This window comes from Mizuhopecten yessoensis, unplaced genomic scaffold, assembly GCF_002113885.1.
Source record: "Mizuhopecten yessoensis strain PY_sf001 unplaced genomic scaffold, ASM211388v2 scaffold10441, whole genome shotgun sequence".
Taxonomy (NCBI): domain Eukaryota; kingdom Metazoa; phylum Mollusca; class Bivalvia; order Pectinida; family Pectinidae; genus Mizuhopecten; species Mizuhopecten yessoensis.
Window position 1 is genome coordinate 457,404 of NW_018408548.1, and position 20,822 is coordinate 478,225.

The 20,822-nt window shown below is 38.1% G+C and overlaps 3 protein-coding genes across 4 annotated transcripts in view; 1 reads left to right on the plus strand and 2 right to left on the minus strand.

Moving 5' to 3' along the window:
• Window positions 1–20,822, plus strand: part of LOC110460601 — a 46,068-nt gene continuing 25,246 nt past the window's right edge. The window contains exons 1-2 of one of the 2 annotated variants that reach the window (XM_021513594.1): window positions 1–210; window positions 3,365–3,437. The gene's annotated coding sequence lies outside the window, so the exon portion shown is untranslated. Of the gene's footprint in view, window positions 211–2,316; window positions 3,438–20,822 lie in introns of those variants that run through there. The other variant, XM_021513593.1, reaches the window with a different exon arrangement.
• On the minus strand, window positions 8,084–11,314 carry LOC110460600 (macrophage-expressed gene 1 protein-like). The gene has a single exon (XM_021513592.1). The coding sequence runs from the start codon at window positions 11,180–11,182 to the stop codon at window positions 8,951–8,953; it is 2,232 nt and encodes a 743-aa protein (XP_021369267.1). The 5' UTR covers window positions 11,183–11,314; the 3' UTR covers window positions 8,084–8,950.
• On the minus strand, window positions 13,322–18,139 carry LOC110460599 (macrophage-expressed gene 1 protein-like). The gene has a single exon (XM_021513591.1). The coding sequence runs from the start codon at window positions 17,979–17,981 to the stop codon at window positions 15,741–15,743; it is 2,241 nt and encodes a 746-aa protein (XP_021369266.1). The 5' UTR covers window positions 17,982–18,139; the 3' UTR covers window positions 13,322–15,740.

Below are 20,822 nucleotides of genomic sequence, written 5' to 3' on the forward strand. Positions count from 1 at the left end.
AAACATGTATCGTTTGTCACGTTGTTAATTACATTTTATCCAATATGTGCTTAAATATTCAATGTTAGCCGGATTTAGATACCTGACCATCGCGATACACTGGATTGAAGAGAAATGTTAAAATAACGGAAGTGCGAGTGTCAGCTGCCAGAGATTGCTAGACATCGTCTAAGTCAAGATATATATCGCAGATTTCCTCTACAGCAATGGGTGAGTAGTTTTCTTTTATTCATTAGCAAATTGAGAGATACGCTCGTTCATTACGGTAAAGCGAAGTAAACGGGAGAGCTACATGTAACATTACGGCAAAGCGATCGTAAAAGCGAAGTAAACGTGAAGCTACAGGAAATATAATATACCGGTAAGTAAGGTTAAGAGAAATCATGTAACTATTCCCCACAGGGTTTGTGCGTCTGTAATACCTCCCATGTTTCAAAACAAATCTTAAAAAACATGACGAACGAGCTGGCCTTCATCCTGGTGCCCTTAGAAATAAATGATTGATATAAATTACTTGCTCTTTGAAACAGTGGGATTCTAAGGTCGAAATATAGGTTACATTCATGGATTTTATTCTCAATTTTATTATCGCAGAAATTGCACAGCCTGTCATTTAATGGAGTGACTGGACGTGTATACCTACCCGTCTCTATAAGTAGCGGTAAGCTGCCACTTCTTAACTTGGCTAATACATTACGGTGTGGTCTCGGCATTAAAGTGGTGACGTAATGTTCCGATTGTAAATCTTTTTTTGAATAAGCGGTATGTTCGTAATGTATTGCCGTTAATGTTACCTTTATCACACCAAAGACTGGAGAACCACGTCTCTTCATCCTTGTTAAAAATTTTCTGTTTGATTTTTGACATAACGGATTTAGTTGAATTTAGACCGTCATTAATAATATTGGCGATACCAAACTTACTTGCTAATTGTTTAGCTTTTACATCCCATGCTTTACCTTTCCTGGAAGACCATGAATAAACGTTGTACAGAATACGGTCATTATCCACCGATTTTAACTTACAACACAGCCTAAAAACTTCAATTCGTTGTTTGGATTCACAAGACATCCAACTCATAACGTCTTTTTTACCTAGATTGGAATAATTTCTTCCAACACCTAGAAATAACTTCATCGCTCTATTTTGTACAATGTTTATAATACGTAACTATTATAGAAAATTGATAATATTCACACGCCTGGGCCCTGTGCATATTTCCATGTCCGTATACCTCAGAGAATAGCGCGATATCGAGGGCCGCTCTATATTATATCAATTAGTAACCTGTGGTAGGTACATCCTGTTCTGTTTATTAACGTCCGTTAATTATCTAAATGGGATCCGACTCGTTTGAACTTCTCAGCGACATCTGTAGATTTAGGATATGATCATAATGATTTTACACTTACCTCATTATTTGTATATCTGAACATACTTAATACAAGATAACGTATCTCTAGATTTTTTTATTTTAAAGTACATCACGTTTTAACAATTTAATTTCAGTGCTAGTTGAAATGTCGACGAACGCAGCTTATCATATTTCATACATACCGTGAGGTTTTGTAATAGGGAACCTGATCTAGTGAATACACATTGATCAACACACATAATGCAATACTTGGATGTCGGTTACCCCGAACAGGGACAACAATATCAGATACTCAAATACCTTACAATAATTATCGTTTGTTGCGGGCGCACTTCATTTTCAAGAATTCAATCGAGTTCTAATGACCCAGCCCGTCTTTTTATAAGGACAGTGTGTCTGAAAATCAGTGCCTAAAGAAAGATAACCATTCTTCAGGCTATAGGACTCATGTCCGGCCTTACAAAATGTCGCTAAATTCGGGTGTAGCTAAAATCAAACCGTTTTGAGTTCGTGTATCATACGCCAATATAGTCCCTGTTGACAGCCCTCTCAGTTCCCGTCAATAACTTAAAATATTGTATATGACGCAGGAACATTAGGTCTGATTCGAAATGCTGAAATGCAAATAAAATTGCAAACGTTTGAACAGTAAAATAAGTCTTTATCATAAACTAGCCAAATGTTAAAGGTTGTATGCCTACAGCCTTTTGAAATAATTCCCCAAATGAAACTGTGGACATAAAAATGGAATGAAGTAGGTTGTCATTGGTAGGTAAATCAATTTATCGAGGTAGAGAGTCATTTGCCCTGCACTTTGACCCTTTTATGTGTGATCCGACACAGGCACTGGGGATTTGCTTGACTAAATCTTTTAATCAACTCAAAGAAAAAATAAATAGTTAATAAATAAATAAAATAACAAATAAATAAAGTCTTACATGTGTGTTTTAATACGGGTTGCCAGCAGTTAATAGTTTTGTTTGTTGTGAATATTCTCTTTCAAAACGGAATTACAAATTTGGATTCTGTTTTAAAAATAATTACCATTTATTTACGAGATAAATTCAAGTCGCTGAGACTTCTGACAAGGTGAGCGGGTTCCCTAGATCCTTTGGTCTTTTATGATATGTGTGAGGGGATTAAATACCAGACAGAGTTACAAAAGTCACGTAACACATCGCCGACTTGTACAAAAAAAACCCTGACAAGTATATAACCCTATATACATACCTGTGTGATCACTGACAGATTACGACGAATGTCGCTAGGGACGGAGAGAAGGGGGTCTAATCTTCCCGTCGGAAGCATTTTGTATTTGGGACAAAACGCTACGGTCTCATGTATATCAAACGACCGATGATTTTGTAGATTTAAAATAATATTTGTGTTGTTCGCATTGTTGTTAAATATTTTTTTAAACAGTATTGATTTGTTTCTCAATATTTCTATACCGTAAGTGTGTAGCGACTATCTAGTTGACCTGCAGTGTAGTTAAGTGGAACAAAACATTGAATACCTGTAGCTCAATTACTGATTAAAAACCTATACGTCGAATATAATACGTACTAAGTGTATAGGTTTGTAAGGCCATTTTAGCGGTAGAATCTATATATACACAACGGTGTCGTATTTGTTTACAAAGGGTTTTAATCGCCAAGGTAGACGGTTTTCATGCAGGTATTTTCAACCATATGTAACTATTGATTGCAGTAAGTGCTAAAACTGATAAATACCTGGACAAAAATCAATCGATCTCGATCAGTCACGTACCAAACTATCGATCTGAAGAGGACACAGGTAGCCGTTGACAAACGTTACCTGTTGAGGTATAAAACGTCGGGGGACTTTAAGACCTCAGGGAATACACGGATTGTACAGTATAGACACTTAAACGTTTTAAATTCAAAGGTCAAAGTTGGTCTGCTGGAATAGGTATACTTGGGTGTATTGAAACTGACCACTGCAAATATTTGCTTTTCGGCCTCGTAGATCGTTGGAGAGTGACAGTTTGGAATGTAATAGACGACGGTGACAAGTTACTGTTCTCGTACAAGAAAGCAAAGTAAGTAATTATTTCTCATCTTGAATTTTATGTTTGCATGCATTGTTCCTTTTTGATTATCGCACGTCTATGGTGGTGGTGGTGGTGGTGTGTGGTATGTGTGTGTGTGTGTGTGTGTGTGGGGGGGGNAGACTTTCAATGTTAATATCGTTTGTGTAACAAAATTCCGTCGTAACCGATACAAAACTAAGAAAATGTGGCGGATATAAACTTATATCTGACAAGCGAGGGAAAGGGAAAGGGGGGTTATAGCCGTGTGTTCGGTGGGGCTGTAATCGTGTGTTAGGAACGTAAACATTCACCACATCTTAAATATGGTAAAGAAGTGAGGAGAGAGATAGAGAGGGTCGGGGTTGGGTAGAGTGGAAACAAAAAACATGTATCCCCCACATCGTGTCTGGTACGTAGGAGGGGTTGGGGATAAGGAGGGTCAAGATGAGGGGGAGTGGTGGTGTGGTACATAGTAGAATACATACCCACCTAGTCGTTAACACAGATAGGGGTAGCTACATATGGCGTTTGGTAGTGGTGATGGTTGTGTTAGGTTAAGGGTTGATTTCACAGGAACCTGATATTTCGTTAGAGCTATAGTTGAACTTAAAATGAGATGTTTAGAGTAATTTTACACGTTTTTAGGTGTTTAGATCAATTTTCGATAAAACTGTCACCAACAATGATGGTGATGCCATTTTTACCATTAACTGATATAACCCCCTAAATCGTGTAAATTTACTCTGACCACCTCAGCTAAGGACCAAACATATAGCTGTAACGTATTTTCAAGTCCCCTTGGTTGATTGGTATAAGGTTGAAATAATGATAGATCTCACACAGAATGCTGAGTTGCAAATGTTTTTTGTCGCAAATTTATGTCAATAGGTGCCCTACAACTAGTGTCTATGTAGCCCAATATCGACTGTTTCCGAGCAGACGACCTAAACTAATGTTTTCCCGCTGATGATTACGTCCTGGATGCCATGATTTATTGATAATGACCGTTCAATATCCGTTAACTCTATATATAAATATGTATGTCTCTCCGTACCCACACACACTAAGCTGCAGTATACTGAACCATACCGATTACAACCTCCACACCGAAGGCCATTTATCATCGAAGTTTAAATGATATGTGAACTATTTTATATCGTTTAATGGATAGAAATGTATGGGAATTAGATTAGTTTGAATAGGAGTTACAACTGAGGATTACGAACTAGCTTTTGACATATTCTCCTACACTACAACAGGTACTGCTTGTGACGGCCATTTTATTTGCGTCCAGTCTATTTCTGTCCCAATTGTAAATGTTCAATGCCCATTGGGAGAGATTTTTGTAGATGTATGTCAATGTAATCGATAAAGAACTTAATCCGACCATGAAAAACAGGCATAGATTAATGTAGGAACGCTTCCGGACAGAAATCAATGAGCAATCTCATTTCCTGTTAATTCTAAAGAGGAAACACCTCGGCAGTGAACGTCGCGCGCGGCCTTCTAACACGGCGTGCAAACAATGACACCTGTCTCCGACAGGTAATCTGATTGTTTACGCAGGACATCAACAATGTTCATCATTGATTGACGCCACGACGAGCAAAGCTTTTAATTTGTTTGGTGCGTCATGCTTTCGGTACTGCCGTTTTTATAATTGATATTCATTATTCTACCATAACGGATTGCAGGATAGAAGAGTCCCGACAAGATCTAGACTTAATCATTGATATTACATCATAAGCTATTCACGTTGGCAGAATAAGGTATTATAACGCTGGTACACACACTGAAATTTTATCCGTAGCTTACGTTATTATGTAATAAGGTATTAGGTTTGACGCAACATTAAAGGTTCAAACAATAACATTGAAAGACGTTCGAATTTCCCTTCACATCTTAAATATGTTAAATATGAATCTTCCTTAAGGCAAAAACTCACGCTGTAATTACATGTATAGCACTACATCGATATGTAGCGCCAGTAGCACTCTCTTCATAAAGTATGGTTGTAAGCTCAAGGAATTCATACCGGTGTAACGTGGCAACGTGCCCCCCACGTGTTAAATGTACTCCGGGTCAACTTTTTACTGGCTTAAATCTACCATATGTATATTACAAATATTTATTATATAATATAAGGCTTCTGCAGTGCAATAAAGGGGTGCAATAAAATTGATATTGAACGTGTGCAATAAAGATGCAAATGAGCGCGCGACACCGTGGGAACTAGGTCGTATTCCTACGCCCATGTGGTCTGTTCATCTAATTAAGTCAAGATGTACTCAGAACAGTCGTTGTTTAGTCGCTATTATTATTATATAAACTTATTGTAATGAGTCATGAGACTTGGTTCAAGCGCCAACCCGTTGNATACCGTAAGGGGAATCGAACCAGTTATCATCCATTATCTGTAACGTTTCCAGTCTTGCGCAACAGAGTTGTTCGTGACAATTTTCACGATAGTCTATTTCAATATTCTCAGCAGCAACATAGCACCCTCACTTGCTTTTGAATGATTTGTTACTTCAAATAACTTTTTCGAAAACATTCGTGTTAATCTCTCCTGTGTTCACTTTTGCTTTTGCCCTCACCCCATCCCCAATGTAAGCATTACTGATTATCATAACACAATTCCTTCTATGATTCAAGTATTTCAAGTTGTGTCAAGTACTTCCTCATTTGTAAATATCACATATAAAATAATATCCGTGTTCTCTCTATTGAATTCACTTTCCGAAAACATTGTAATTCGTTTAGTTAGTGCAATCACTTAATTTCGTGGAAAACTTGAATGATCTATTCGCAACAATTTAAATTTAAAAAAGGAAACAATGAATTGTATTGATTCGCGATCAACTTTCCTTAAAAAAATATTTCCGCAATCAATTGTTTCTTGAGAATAAACACGAAGACACACACAACGAATTTATAAGTGATAAAAGCAACCCCCTTAAGGTTTGATCCTCATTTCGCTCCTGTCGTGGCTACGGTACTCGCAGCTACCTACAGCTAATATTGAAAATGGCGACCGCTGTAGAATGAGATTATTTAAACCAATCCACATAAACGATTACAAACCTCTTGAGATACAAATTACTCGCGTGTAAGTAAGTACTATCACGGGTTGTGTAAGGTCAAAGAACCACTGACCAGTCGGTGAGAGCGCGGTCTACAAACATCGGAAGTTTTCCCACTTGGCATCCCGATACTCAAGGGGTAACGCTTACTGTCGCTCTCTGCACTCCTGTTATATGTCATAGCTAAATTTAAGGCACGCGATTAGCTTTTTGATTGATCTAAGGTCAAACAAAACCTGACCAATAACTAGGATGATATATGTCCTTTGGAGATAACAAAAGAAAGACACCCGACTTAAAGCCAGTCATTTTTACCGTTAGGCGACCGCGAAACTCTTTTGATGTGCATGAAAGGATCAAACTAGTCTTCTTGTGTCTTTTTGTTACGACATATTCCAGTGGTGCAGAGAGTGAAAGTGGGTGTAACCCCTGAAGTATCGAGCACGCTCACTGGGAAGACTTACTGTATTTTAGGGGATAATGTTTGAATTGTACCTTAAGAAAGAAGTTCCAATGGACGTTAATGCATTTTCTAATGACTTATGAACTGGTTTACTCGTGGTCAGTATAATGTGACCGGGTGGAATGATATGTTTTGTGCCTTCGGTTTATTATTTCAGTGAGATAGCACTCTTAAGTTGGCATCAGATCCGCGCTGTCACAAGGAGGCAAATACACTAACATACCGTCTCCAGCACACACATATACATTACACATATGGATACACGTTCTTAAAATATCGTTACTGTCAATAGAATTCTTAACTAAATAAACCAACCGGCCGACCACTCTTGAGTAAGGACACATTTGTGAAACTTGGGACTGGTTATTTAACTTTTTCTGAGGCCTGGACATGAAACCTATATCATTCTCAAACTCAAAAATTTATGCTCAAGCCAAATTTCTTATTCCAATGATAGAATAATACTAAAGTTACGATTTGCCAATGATATGGAACAGTTTTGGTGAGACATAAAGCCGCGGACCGCTTCCAATGTTTACGCCTGTGTTACATGACTTAATGAGTTACAAGAAAGTTTTGCTTGAACACAGAATTCATCCTTGAGCATGAGAACGGTTTTATGAATACGGGCCCTGGTCAACACATACAATCACGATATGTACCTCGAACTCGTGCCTCTGACTCATGTCTGGAGAAATTTTGATAACCAGTTCTTCCTGTTCATTGTTCTACATAACATTGTTAAATCTTTATCACTTTAGAATACTTCCTTACCTGAGTATTTATACCATTACAAATTATCAAAATTGAATTGACAACAAAACATGAATATCCTGGTATCAAAATGACCACCCTCAGAAATATACATTATACAGCGCATATCTTTAAATAAATGGATTTTACAATGATGTGTCATTGAGCTGACATTTTGAAAGCCACACCTATGAGGAAGTTTTGTTTTAGATATTAATGATTCAATAGCGTTATGATAAGCTTTGAACAGGAAGATATAACTAGCAGGTAAAGCGTTATATATATACAAAATAAGCTAACCACAATCTAAATTGTCGCTGAGGATATTGGAATTCCGCAAATATCATAATAGATAATGTTAATAAAAGCTTTATTCTTTCTGTAAAAATAATTGCATGTATAAATGATAAGTATATAATCAATATTGCGTTAACAAAAATGTTAAAGTGACCGAAAAACATAAGCACTTTTCAATTTAAGGTCATAATAAAACTAAAATATATACAAAAAACAAAAAAATGATAAAAAAATTGATGAATTGGATCTGATCCCTTTTTCAATAATCGATAACATTGTGTGCAATGATGAAAACCATCGTACATGTAATTAATATTTCTTAGGTTATGATAACATTGTGTTTTATAACCCGTCAATTAATTATACTGTACTGTACGTACATCTAATATAATGGCATGCTTGTGAAGTGAAATATGATATTTATCTCAAACTTCTGAAAATCGATTTCCTAATAACAACCTGATAAAAATGCATTTATAACACACAAAATTTAGTGTTGATTATAATTGTTAGGTTTAAAATGGCTGTATGCCAACATGATGTAATTATTATTCTCGTGTTAGTCTACCCGGCATGTGGATTTACATTATTTACATCAGGAAATATGTACAACACTTCACACTGACTATATGACACATAAATAGATATACAAATATAAAAGTAGACAATGGAAGAAGTCGAGTTGGTTTTGATACATTCAAAGCTGTATTTAGAGACGATCCTCAGGAACTCATGTAGTCTTTTTTCACAGATCGTCTCTAACCACAAATTTATTTTATTAGAATAGTCTATAATAGAGCTGGTCACATGATCCAGTTTGAAGATATACGATATGTAAATGATACATGTAACATTTCTTTCACTGGAATTTGTCACGATCCACAAACCTTAGTACCAGTCTTGAACATTAAAATAAGGGTTTCATATTAAGATTCAATCTGCACTTCGGAATGTTCATCGGACGCTCCATACACAACGTGTCGGTTTGGAATTAGATAATCCGATTGTTGGCGGAGATATTCGGACGTGGGACGGCGCCATTTCCAGACTTTCGTGCCAACGAGTAACACAAACGCCATGAACGCAATCGTTGCGACTATTGCGATAGCGGCTACTGCCCCATGTGACAAAACGCCGTCGTTGGTTTCTACACCGCTGTCAGCGGTATGTCTGGCTGTTTCGAAGCCATTGCGACTTTCGACAACATCGGTCCATGTCAAACCGTCCTCGCTGATCATGACACTTGAATTATCCGAAAATCCAGTAATGGGAATCTCCATAAAAGGAGGTCGTACGATTGTCGGCAGTCCTTCACCGCTCAAAGCGTTTGCCTTGATACAGTAGGATATTTCGCATCCATTGGCAACCACAGCCATATGCTCGCTGTAACCGGTCGGGCAGCCTCTTGGCCAATGAGAAGGCCCAGCACTTTTCAGGAAAGTTTCCAGAACGAACATGTCAGTGTTACTACGTCTGTGTCTATCTTCTTCGTCTGACGTCAGCTTCAGAGGATTGCCAATTTTACAACTGAAGAATCCCGCGAAAGGCACAGAGTAACGGTAGCCAAGTTCGTAATCATCACTGACGCAAACTCGCAAGCTACTACTGACTTTCAACGCGTAGAAGTATGGAGGACAGTAACGGCCACGCGTCAAAGGATTTCCTATGGTGCTTGTGTACAGTCCACCAAACAGGAAGCCAGAGTCGGCCGAGACTTTGCCTGTAGCTACACACCAAAATCCTGTGTATGACGCTGTTTGGGAGGCCGCGTAATCTCCACAACATGTTGACCACCCTAGAAATCCACAGCTATGGCATCGACGTACTGTATTTGGCGTACGCTTCCTTCCTTTGTCGACGAGTACTTCCTCATAGTTGGCGGGACAAGAGTATTCACCTGTCAAAGGATTCAACTGTCGGAGATCAGCACAAGTGTCAGACCGGATATTTCCTGACATGGAGCATTTCTGGTACACTCCACCAAACGTGTAGTTGTTCGAAAGACTGTGACAACTTCCGTCGTCGACGTTGGCTTGGAAACTAAAATTGGGGGAGTCAGCATTGGTACATCCCTTGTAAATGTTATGTTTGTAGTACAAATTAATGGCGTCTCTTACATGCATGATAAGGTCGTAGACTACAGACGACGGTAACTCCGGTAGGCCCATTGGAGTGATGACGAAGTGCAGTGGATCTCCCGCTCGATCGACGGCCACTAAATTCTCTGCGACGCTTTCGGCCCAGTCATTCAGACTAAAGTTCTGTGGTTGGAACACTGACCCACCAATGGTATCTGTTTCAGAATGTGTTCTGTTACCAAGATACTGGTCGATCATTTCATTCGACGTCGAGTGTTTGTAGCCTGTCTTGATACTAAAAACACTGCCGAATGAAGCACTTGCGGAGGCCAGGACTTTACTCTTGTCCATGCTGTACGAACGAGCATATGTGGTTTTTATCTCGTCTTGTTGGACAAGCGCTGCCCCGGCATCTACACTGGTGATAACGTGGGTGCCGAAGTCCCTGACAAGAAGCTGGCTCTCGTAACGGGCCATGTTTGTTTCGTTTTTTGCTATCAGTGCTGCAATTGTCAGCAACCTTGTTTTGAATTTCGGATTAAAAGTCGTGTCGGGTTGCAGTTTGGCAGAATATCGAACATACCTCATTTGAACTCTGGTGGTTATGGATTTGTCCATCATTTGTCGAGAACGAACACTTTCCGTCTCATGCGAATAGGACCCTCCGATGCCAAAATGTCCAATATGGAAACCAGCCTCAGCGTTGACCGTGCTAGATGTTGTAGACGTGTAATTCTGCCAATGTGTAAACAGCTCGGCGAATGTTTCCAGTTTGCTTTGCTTTAAAGGCACAGTGTAGATTCCGTCTGGTAACAAATAGTGTCCATCGTCTGTAGTTTGACAAAGACTGTAGTTATAATAGATCACTTGACCGCCATGTCTGTTTCGTAAGTTGTCCCATCCGCCTCCTGGCAGTACTTCATAACGTATAACGTTTTTGTTCAAGCTTCTCTGCAGACACCTTTGTGGATCGCCAACGCTATACATAGCCGAAGATGCGTTGTCGACATCAGACGAGGAGCTTATGACGACGATTATACGCAGAGTTACATACACAAGTATGGGGTAGATGTACCCCATGTTTGCTGGTTGATAGCGGCGTTCCCACTGCCGCTTACGGGAAACTTTTCTTCCCTTTTATATCGTCTTTCCGTTTGCTTCCTGTTCTACAAGGAACAGATGGGTCATGTGATATGTAGCACAAGTACACGCTCGCAGTGATATATTGTGTACTAGATGTGGTAATTTGACATTTCCCGCTTTGTTATGAGAGTGTAACCGGAAGTATATATTTTCAAGGTCCGCTCACGATGATATGAATCATAAAAACATGTGACACGTGTTATTATATATAACATGATGTCAACCTATTTAATAACACGACAAAACCCCGAAATTTTATATGTAAATATCCAGAAGGCTTTAAGATATAAAAGTCATTTGATAACCTCCACAAAAGAAAGAAAACACATAAAAAATATATTTGAGTTAAAGTGTCCGTAAGGTATTGCGATTTTCTGAACACAAACAATCAAATAAAGTTATTGCTCACACTAGTCTATACTGTTTGATAACATAGCTCTGTGACAGACATTGTATCTTAAGCCTCTTTCGAATTAAATAAGGCGATATTGAAGACAGATGACTTCGTGTTATATTTCTACATTGTATAGAGGTTCTAAATAGTGTTATTTTCTCTGTATTCCTGGTAAATATTGGTTCGTGTGAAGACCACACTAACATTGTAGGCAGTAGAGCTAAATACAACACTTTCTATTTTGTCAAAATGCACCGTCGAGGAAGTAAGAATCCAGACTGGACTTTGTATTGTGATAATAGTTTACTGAAATGTTGTCAAGGTCGTCTGTGTTTCGTTTTCCTTTTTAATCAATGAACTTAAATATCTTTGTTATTTTCTTTTATTTCACTGCTATTTGCATAATTTCGAGTTAATGTTGCCTTGGGTTGACAGAATATTCAGTCTTATTTTAAATTTATTTGAAACAGCACCCGTTTTCCGTAATGCTACAAATGTGCTTCGTGTATGTCAAACTTCTTTGGCTGGTGTATCTTAATATCACATTACATGTATAAGGTGAGGGACTTGTAGCCATGGACATTGATCATTCATACAGCTAATTGCAATTGATAGTTATGGTCTTTGTTAAATGAGATATGATAATGACTAACAGAAACAATTATAAACATCTTTGAGATACGCGTTACTGCTGTAAGTAAGTGTCAATACTACTCGTTTAAGGTCAAACAGGTCACTGGCCAATGAGTGATACAGCGCTGGTCATCTCCGTAATTCGATGTCCATTATGATATTGTTAGATGATCATTATACCTCCTTATTGATGTAAATTCCATATGTCAGACTCAGTTTTTCATGTTTCATTGGGTTTATAAATCGTTGGGAGAAATGTTTAAAAAATAAAATGTGCATGTCCTTGGAATCAAAATGATTGTACATGTATTCATATAATAAAGTTATAAAATGGTCTTTTCGTTTCTAATATTTATTCAAAAATGGAAATTTACCATTAAACTTTTTCGGTATCCATGAAGTTATGGAGCTTGATAAATAAGTCTTGATAAATTAGTCTTTGAGATGTCAGCCGTAATTAAGCGCTATCAGAGTGCCTTGTGGTTTCTTTGATTCCCTCGGTTCTCACTTTGAGGACGTGACTTTAATTATATTTGAACATAGGCTTACAAAGCAGGTGTCGTCGATGAAGCAAAAACACTTGCCCATCCTGAACAACTGGTCTTATAATCCTTGTAATGTTTTCAGGGAGTCTTCGTGTGAATATTACCTTTTTTATATTTTGCCATAGTTTCATTGACTTTGATTTCAAATATTGCTTCGTCATTTGTTTTTTAAATATGATATTAGATTTTTTTTGATTTTTTATAGGAACTCCGATTCTCTAATTCGAAAAGGATACAACTTTCCAACTGTATAACTCAAAAATTAAAATAACATAGCGATGCATGTGTGCCTTTAGGTTGATTTATACATTTTGTTAGGTTTACTGAATACTACCATTATACAACTATTGACGTCACGTCAGATTATAATGATTTTTCTTTTCTGGCTTTACCTTTTTTAAACAGGTAGTGCGACCATCAGACTGTTTGACAGCCCCCACCCATACAGAATTATATTTCCAAAACTTTGTAACCTCCTCACTAAAAATAACTATAACACTTAAGTAAAGTTAATACACACCTTTCCGGTTATAGTTTATTACAATAGAAGAAAAATACAATATATACACACTGCTGGGAATACAATTCTCTTATACCGTTACACAATAAAGAAAACACACTGCTGGATCCCAGATTCTCTCATACAAATATACAAGCAATGAAAAGTACCAAAATTGCAATTAATGGTGATACGCTAATACAACAACACTCTGGTGTGTGAAGATATAGCAACATCAATCAAGTTATTAAAATAATTATTAAGCTGCCTACTTAGTCCTATGCAAATCGATAGCACAAAATGTACATAACAAAAAGCTCTCAATTAAAACAACCCTAAAAACATGTGGATATACATTAAAACCCCTCGCTCCTTTCAGTAATCTATCACTAGAGTTGTTCAATATTCCAATTGTATCCACATGATATCAGAGTAATCAAAAGATTTAAATGTAAATCACCCTTACCATTAAATTCAATAAAACGGTCAACAACTAACCATGCAAAGCTCAGTAGATCTCTACGCGCTATGGTAGAACGCTTCAACGAACGGAACAACCTAGGAGATGAATGGGAAAACGCCCAGATTTGATTGGCTGCACCCGTTGTTTTTCAAACATAACGCCCGTTAAACTGAAATAAAGTATAACGACCTCAATTTATGCATATATTACAAATACATGTTAGATTAAACATGATAAAATTACCTTCCAATCATGACACAAACATTTCAACTGCCCCAACTTTCCGAGTTACCACGGAATAAGTGCTTAAGTAAGCATGTCTCACATAGATCAACTCCAAAACGGCTTCTCCCAGATGCAATCGCAGTATTCATACTCAAAATAATAAATTACCGCTCTTCCCAGGGTACAATCAAGCTAGACTAACGATTAAAAAAAGCATTAAGGTATTCTTAGGTCATTGCCAGCCACGAGGAAATTTAGAATGCTTAATAATTATAATGTTCAAGAAAAGTATATCAGTTGAAATCAGATTTACATTGCTTTGACATGTTATTTTCATTAAGATAATTTTGTATGAGATTCCGCATGATAACTACACGAGAAAGCAGAGGCGGCACAGTAATACACCAAATGCTTACAATGCAATGTAAATGAAGCATGAAGTCATTCGTCTACCCGACATGGGTAATACCTTAAAATGGAATATTTCATCTTTATAGATCTTGTTATTTCATATACAAATTAAAAATTAATAAGAAGTAAATTAAGAATAGTTTCAAGCTTTATTTAATAATGCAACGATCTTTGCTGTAAGAAAATCCCCACCAAATTTGTAATATAATGATTGACAATGATTCTTTTGGCTCTCTGTGAACATCATCATCTGTAGAAATTTCATTGTAATTATCATTTGTACAAGAATGTATATATTTATTTACAGTTAAAAATCTAAGACTGCCACTTTTTGTGAAGTGTCATATGTTGTCGTAATTCACAACCAGTTTGACCGATGTAAATAAAATTCAGAACAATAAGCACAAATCATTGCATAAAACAATATTTTCAAATTTCTAAACAAATGGAAATTATCAGGAGAAAAAAGGAAATTATGAAAAATTTAAAATATTATCGCGTTAAGTTTATTTGCCTCAAACAAAATAAATACGTCTCAAAACATAATAAACGAAAATGAGGTGTTTGTAGTAACATTTCCGAAGGAGAGGGATTTTCATTTTAAAAAGGCTAAAATTGAAAGTGAAAGCTAAAAAGATTTGTAGATTTAATAATTTTGTTGATGCAGTGTTCTGTGCTAATCATTTTCATTATATTTAAGACAAACTGGCTTTGCAACGTATGAAACTTCACAGATAAGTGTTCATCTTAGATTTTTGACTAAAAATAAACATAAACATTAGTGTGCAAATGTTAATTACCATGTTATATTTATATATCAAGCTACAGAAGATACTGTACAAGGAGAGTCAAGACAACCAATGTCAATCAATATATTAAGAAAACGGTTTAAAATGATATAACACACATCGTTGCATTAAGGAATACAGTGAATGCGTGTGACAAGTTTGTTGCTAAACTCATACCGGTAACTAAATCTAATTAAGACACAATCTTCGTTGGTCCAGAAATTCCAACCTTTAAGCGCATTGTTTATGTTGGTGTCAGGTTTTGATAGAATGAAATATGACGTCATAATTGTGTGTACTGTAATGGGTGTGTACTGTAATGGGTCTGTACTGTAATGGGTGGTTTTCATGTCAACTCCATTTGTTAAAAGGAAACCCCCTCGTGAACATTTACGAGTAAACATCGCTGGAGAGCTGGTAAGAATCACACCCTTATCTTTAAATATATATCTGTCCCTCTCTCACAGATATTAAACAATGCTAAAATGACATATTCAGAATAAGATGCTATATACACAATATTGTTAGTATTGAAATTTAAGTTTCCACCTGTACTTCAGTGTGTTCATTGGAAGACCCGTACACTACCTGCTGATTCGGGATAAGAGGATCCGACTGTTGGCGGCGATATTCGGAAGTGGGACGGCGCCAATTCCGGGCTTTTGTACCAACGATTAACACAAACGCGATGACCGCGATTGTTGCTACCATCGCGATGACGGCAACTGCTCCACGTGACAATTCGCCGTCGTCTGCAGTTGTGTCGCTGTTCTGACTGGCTGATTCAAAGTTAGTGTTGATTTCCACGGATCCTTCAATATCCTCCCATTCCATACCGTCCTCGCTTATCTTGAAGCTGGAATTGTCCGAAAATCCGTGAATAGGAATTTCCATAAACGGAGGTCGTATGATAGTCGGCAGGCCCTTTCCGCTCAAAGCGTTGGCCTTGATACAGTAGGATATTTCGCATCCATTGGCAACCACAGCCATATGCTCGCTGTAACCGGTCGGGCAGCCTCTTGGCCAATGAGAAGGCCCAGCACTTTTCAGGAAAGTTTCCAGAACGAACATGTCAGTGTTACTACGTTTGTGCCTATCTTCTTCGTCTGACGTCAGCTTCAGAGGATTGCCAGTTCTACAGCTGAAGAATCCCGCGAAAGGCACAGAGTAACGGTAGCCAAGTTCGTAATCATCACTGACGCAAACTCGCAAGCTACTACTGACTTTCAACGCGTAGAAGTATGGAGGACAGGTTCGGCCACCCGTCAAAGGATTCCCTATGGTGCTTGTGAACAGTCCACCAAACAGGTAGCCAGAGTCGGCCGGGACTTTGCCTGTAGTTACACACCAAAATCCTGTGTATGACGCTGTTTGGGAGGCCGCGTAATCTCCACAACATGTTGAAAACCCTAGAAATCCACAGCTATGGCATCGACGTACTGTATTTGGCGTACGTTTAATCCCTTTGTCAATCATAACCGCCTCATAGTTCGGGGGACAAGAGTCATCACCTGTCAAAGGATTCATCTGTCGGAGATCGGCACAAGTGTTAGACCGGATATTTCCAGACAAAGAACACGTCTGGTACACTCCACCAAACGTGTAGTTGTTTGATAGGCTCTGACAAGTTCCGTCGTCGACGTTGGCTTGGAAACTAAAATTGGGGGAGTCAGCATTGGTACATCCCTTGTAAATGTTATGTTTGTAGTACAAATTAATGGCATCTTTTACATGCATGATAAGTTCGTAGACTACAGACGACGGTAATTCCGGTAGGGCCATTGGAGTGATGACGAAGTGCAGTGGATCTCCAGCTCGGTCGACGGCCACTAAATTCTCTGCGACGCTTTCGGCCCAGTCATTAAGACTAAAGTTCTGAGGTTGGAACACTGACCCACCAATTGTGTCTGTTTCAGAATGTGTTCTGTTTCCAAGATATTGGTCGATCATTTCATTCGACGTCGAGTGATCGTAGCCAGTCTTGATACCAAAAACACTGCCGAATGAAGCACTTGCGGAGGCCATGACTTTACTCTTGTCCATGCTGTACGAACGAGCATATGTGGTCTTTATCTGGTCTTGTTGGACAAGCGCAGCCCCAGCATCTACACTGGTGATGACGTGGGTGCCAAAGTCCCTGACAAGAAGCTGACTTTCGTAACGGGCCATGTTTGTTTGGTTTTTTGCTATCTGTGTTGCAATTGTCAACAACCTCGCTTTGAATTTCGGATTAAAGGCCGTGTCTGGTTGAAGTTTAGCAGAATATCGAACATACCTCATTTGAACCCTGGTGGTCACGGATTCATCCATCATCTGTCGAGAACGAACACTTCCCGTCTCATGCGAGAAGGACCCTCCGATGCCAAAATGTTCAATATGGAAGCCAGCCTCAGCGTTGACCGTGCTAGATGTTGTGGACGTGTAGTTCTGCCAATGTGTAAATAACTCGGCGAACGTTTCCAGTTTGCTTTTCTTTAATGGAACAGTGTTTATTCCGTCTGGTAACAAATATTGTCCATCGTCTGTAGTTTGACAAAGACTGTAGTTATAATAAATCACTTGACCGCCATGTTTGTTTCGTAAGTTGTCCCATCCGCCTCCTGGCAGTACTTCATAACGTATAACGTTTTTGTTCAAGCTTCTCTGCATACATCTTTGAGGGTCGCCTGCTCTATACACAAACTGAGTCTTGGAACCGTTGTCTACATCAGACGAGGAGCTAAGGACGCGAACTATCATCAGTGTCACAAACACAAGTATGGCGGAGCGGGCCTCCATGCTTGTTTGTCAAAAGTCCCTGTCAAACTGCCTTTCTTATATCGTATAATCCTTTATACTTCCTGTGTTACAACATACGGGTTTTCCACATACTTAGTGACCTGCATACATGCTCGCAGTATAGTATACAACCTGCCAGTTGTTGAAATACCTACTTTCAGTTTGTGATCACAAAGGAATGAGTCATTCAAGCTAGTGACATTGTGATATTATATTTAACGTTAAAGGATTTACCCATAGAATAATTAATCAATTCGATTTGTAACGGCAAATGACACCTATGGGTGATTAGTACAAGCAACGTAGTCAATGCAGTTCCGATAAAGAGTTGGTTAGGTCATTGCTGAAATGTGCAATCAAGCATATAAACGGTTTTTTTTATTTACATATGTGTATGTAATAACATGATTTTGCATTAAATACCCTGTAAATCTAAGATAGACTAACGCAAAATCATCTGGGGTTATCGGTAAATCTTGTATTCGAAAGCGAAAGTTTGTGAGTTCCGCGAACAGTGAACGAGTGAGGGACTGCACACGTACACTAGCTTGTACAGAAAGCGAATGTACGAGCTAACGAGTGAGTTGTCAAACCAAGGACTGCTGTCAGTACTTTCGACAGCGGCTACATGACAGTTTACTTTCTGACAAAAAACATTTACATGTTTGAATAGAACTCAAGTAACATTTTCGCGACGTAGAACCGTACTTTTTATGACCAGTACGTGTCATCAAATAGTAAAACATATATGACAGAAAACTTCAATTAAAATCATGATTAGGTGAAGGCAATATATATAAACTTTGTGGGAAAAGAAACAAACATATCATTAAACGATAATAGCATATATAATGTAAGGGACTGCCAACGTTTACAGGACATCTATAACAGGGATCTGACAGTGACACACAGTGACACACGTACCGAAAGTGTACGCGGGCCTATCATACACTTTATTACTGTTGTGGAAATACCTAACGTGTTTACTTCCGCTTACATGGTCATCCTCCCATGACCGTGGGATTCCCCGGTTGTCCTTGTTAACAGTAGGTGTGTGTATGCGAATCAATGGAGCACGTATAACTGTACCCAACATTTTACTTGGTGATGTGTTCATGAAGATTGTTATCGTCTGCAAGGAGTTCAAGCTGAAAATGTTTTTTTTACTCCCATCATTCCCTGTAATGCTAAATATTGACTATGCCTTTCCCTCATTATCTACGTCTTATATAAATTACAAATAACGTTCACACGATACTTGAATTAGAGAACGATGCCTAACTCGAATTCTCTTAAACAAAGGACCCAATTACGTATGCTATATATGTACCGATGCTAGCTAGCCGGATCGAGTCATTTCGGTACATATATAACAACTATTGTACATACGCCTACAGCCTAGCCGAAATCGACATCGATTTTGTGGACAACTCGTACACATTTTACACCTTTATGTGCATACGCTTCACTGGTCATTTGTCTGATGAAGGTGACAGTGTACATATCGTACTAGTCATCGAAACGTCACATAGAAAATGTTATTGGTTGTGTAAAAAAGAACTTTTCACAACATATCACATGGAGTTGTCATATTTTGTGTACAAAAACATCTTGGGTTGTTAGAGTGCAGAGTGCAAGAAAAAGGTCACAGTGGCCAATGGCTTAACCTTTGACCTTAACTTTGAAAACGTTTTTCCAGGGCTGATCTTCTTTACTATTTTACCTGGAGTAATCAGATTTGGTGTACAAGGACATCTTGAAATGGCGGAATGCAGAGTGCAAGAATTATGTCACAGTGAACTATGACCATGATCTTTGACCTTTACATTTGAAAACGTTTGTCCGGGGCATATCTTTTGTACTATTTCACCTGGAGTAACAAGATTTGGTGTACAAGGAAATCTTGGGATGACGGAGGGCACAGTGACCTATGACTTGACCTTTGACCTTCACTTTTGTAAACGTTTGTCCGGGGCATTTCTTTCATACTTTTTCACCTGGAGTAACCAGATGTGGTATACAAGGTCATCTTGGGATGTCGGAGTGCAAGAAGTAGGTCACTATATCCTCACTGTGACCTGACTTTGGTGTACATACCTTGGTTTAAATGGCTGAATACTGCCATTATATAATTATTTACGTCACGGTTTGACAGCATCCGCCCCTAAAGAATTATATTTCCTAAACCCTGTAACCTCATCACTAAAAATAACTAAAATACATAAGATAAGTTTACACACACCTTTCCGGTTATAGTTTATTACAAATAAAGAAAAATACAATATATAAGGAAAAAATCTCTCTAATAATTCTCTCCTACAAATAAACAATAAAGACAACACACTGCTGGATCTCAGATTCTCTCATACAAATACAAAATATAGACACCACACTCCTGGAAATACAATTCTCTCATACAAATACACAAGCAATACAACAAATACCGAAATTGCAATTAACGGTGATACGCTAATAAAACAACACTCTAGTGTGTGAATATATAGCAAGAACAATCAAGTTATTACAATATTGATACGAACATATTCTAATTACGCTGCCTACTTAGTCCGATACAAATGGTTAGCACAAAATTTACACAACAAAAAGCTCTCAATTAAAACCACCCTAAAAATGTGAATGAACAGCTCTTGTGATAGACTACTCAATATTCTAATCGTGTCCACGTAATAACTAAACAATGATGTCAGAGTAATCAAAAGATTTAAAGTAAATCACATTTAGCCTTAAATTCAATAAAACGGTCAACAACTAACGGTCAACAACTAACCATGCAAAACTCAGTAGATCTCTACGCGCTATGGTAGAACGCTTCAACGAAAG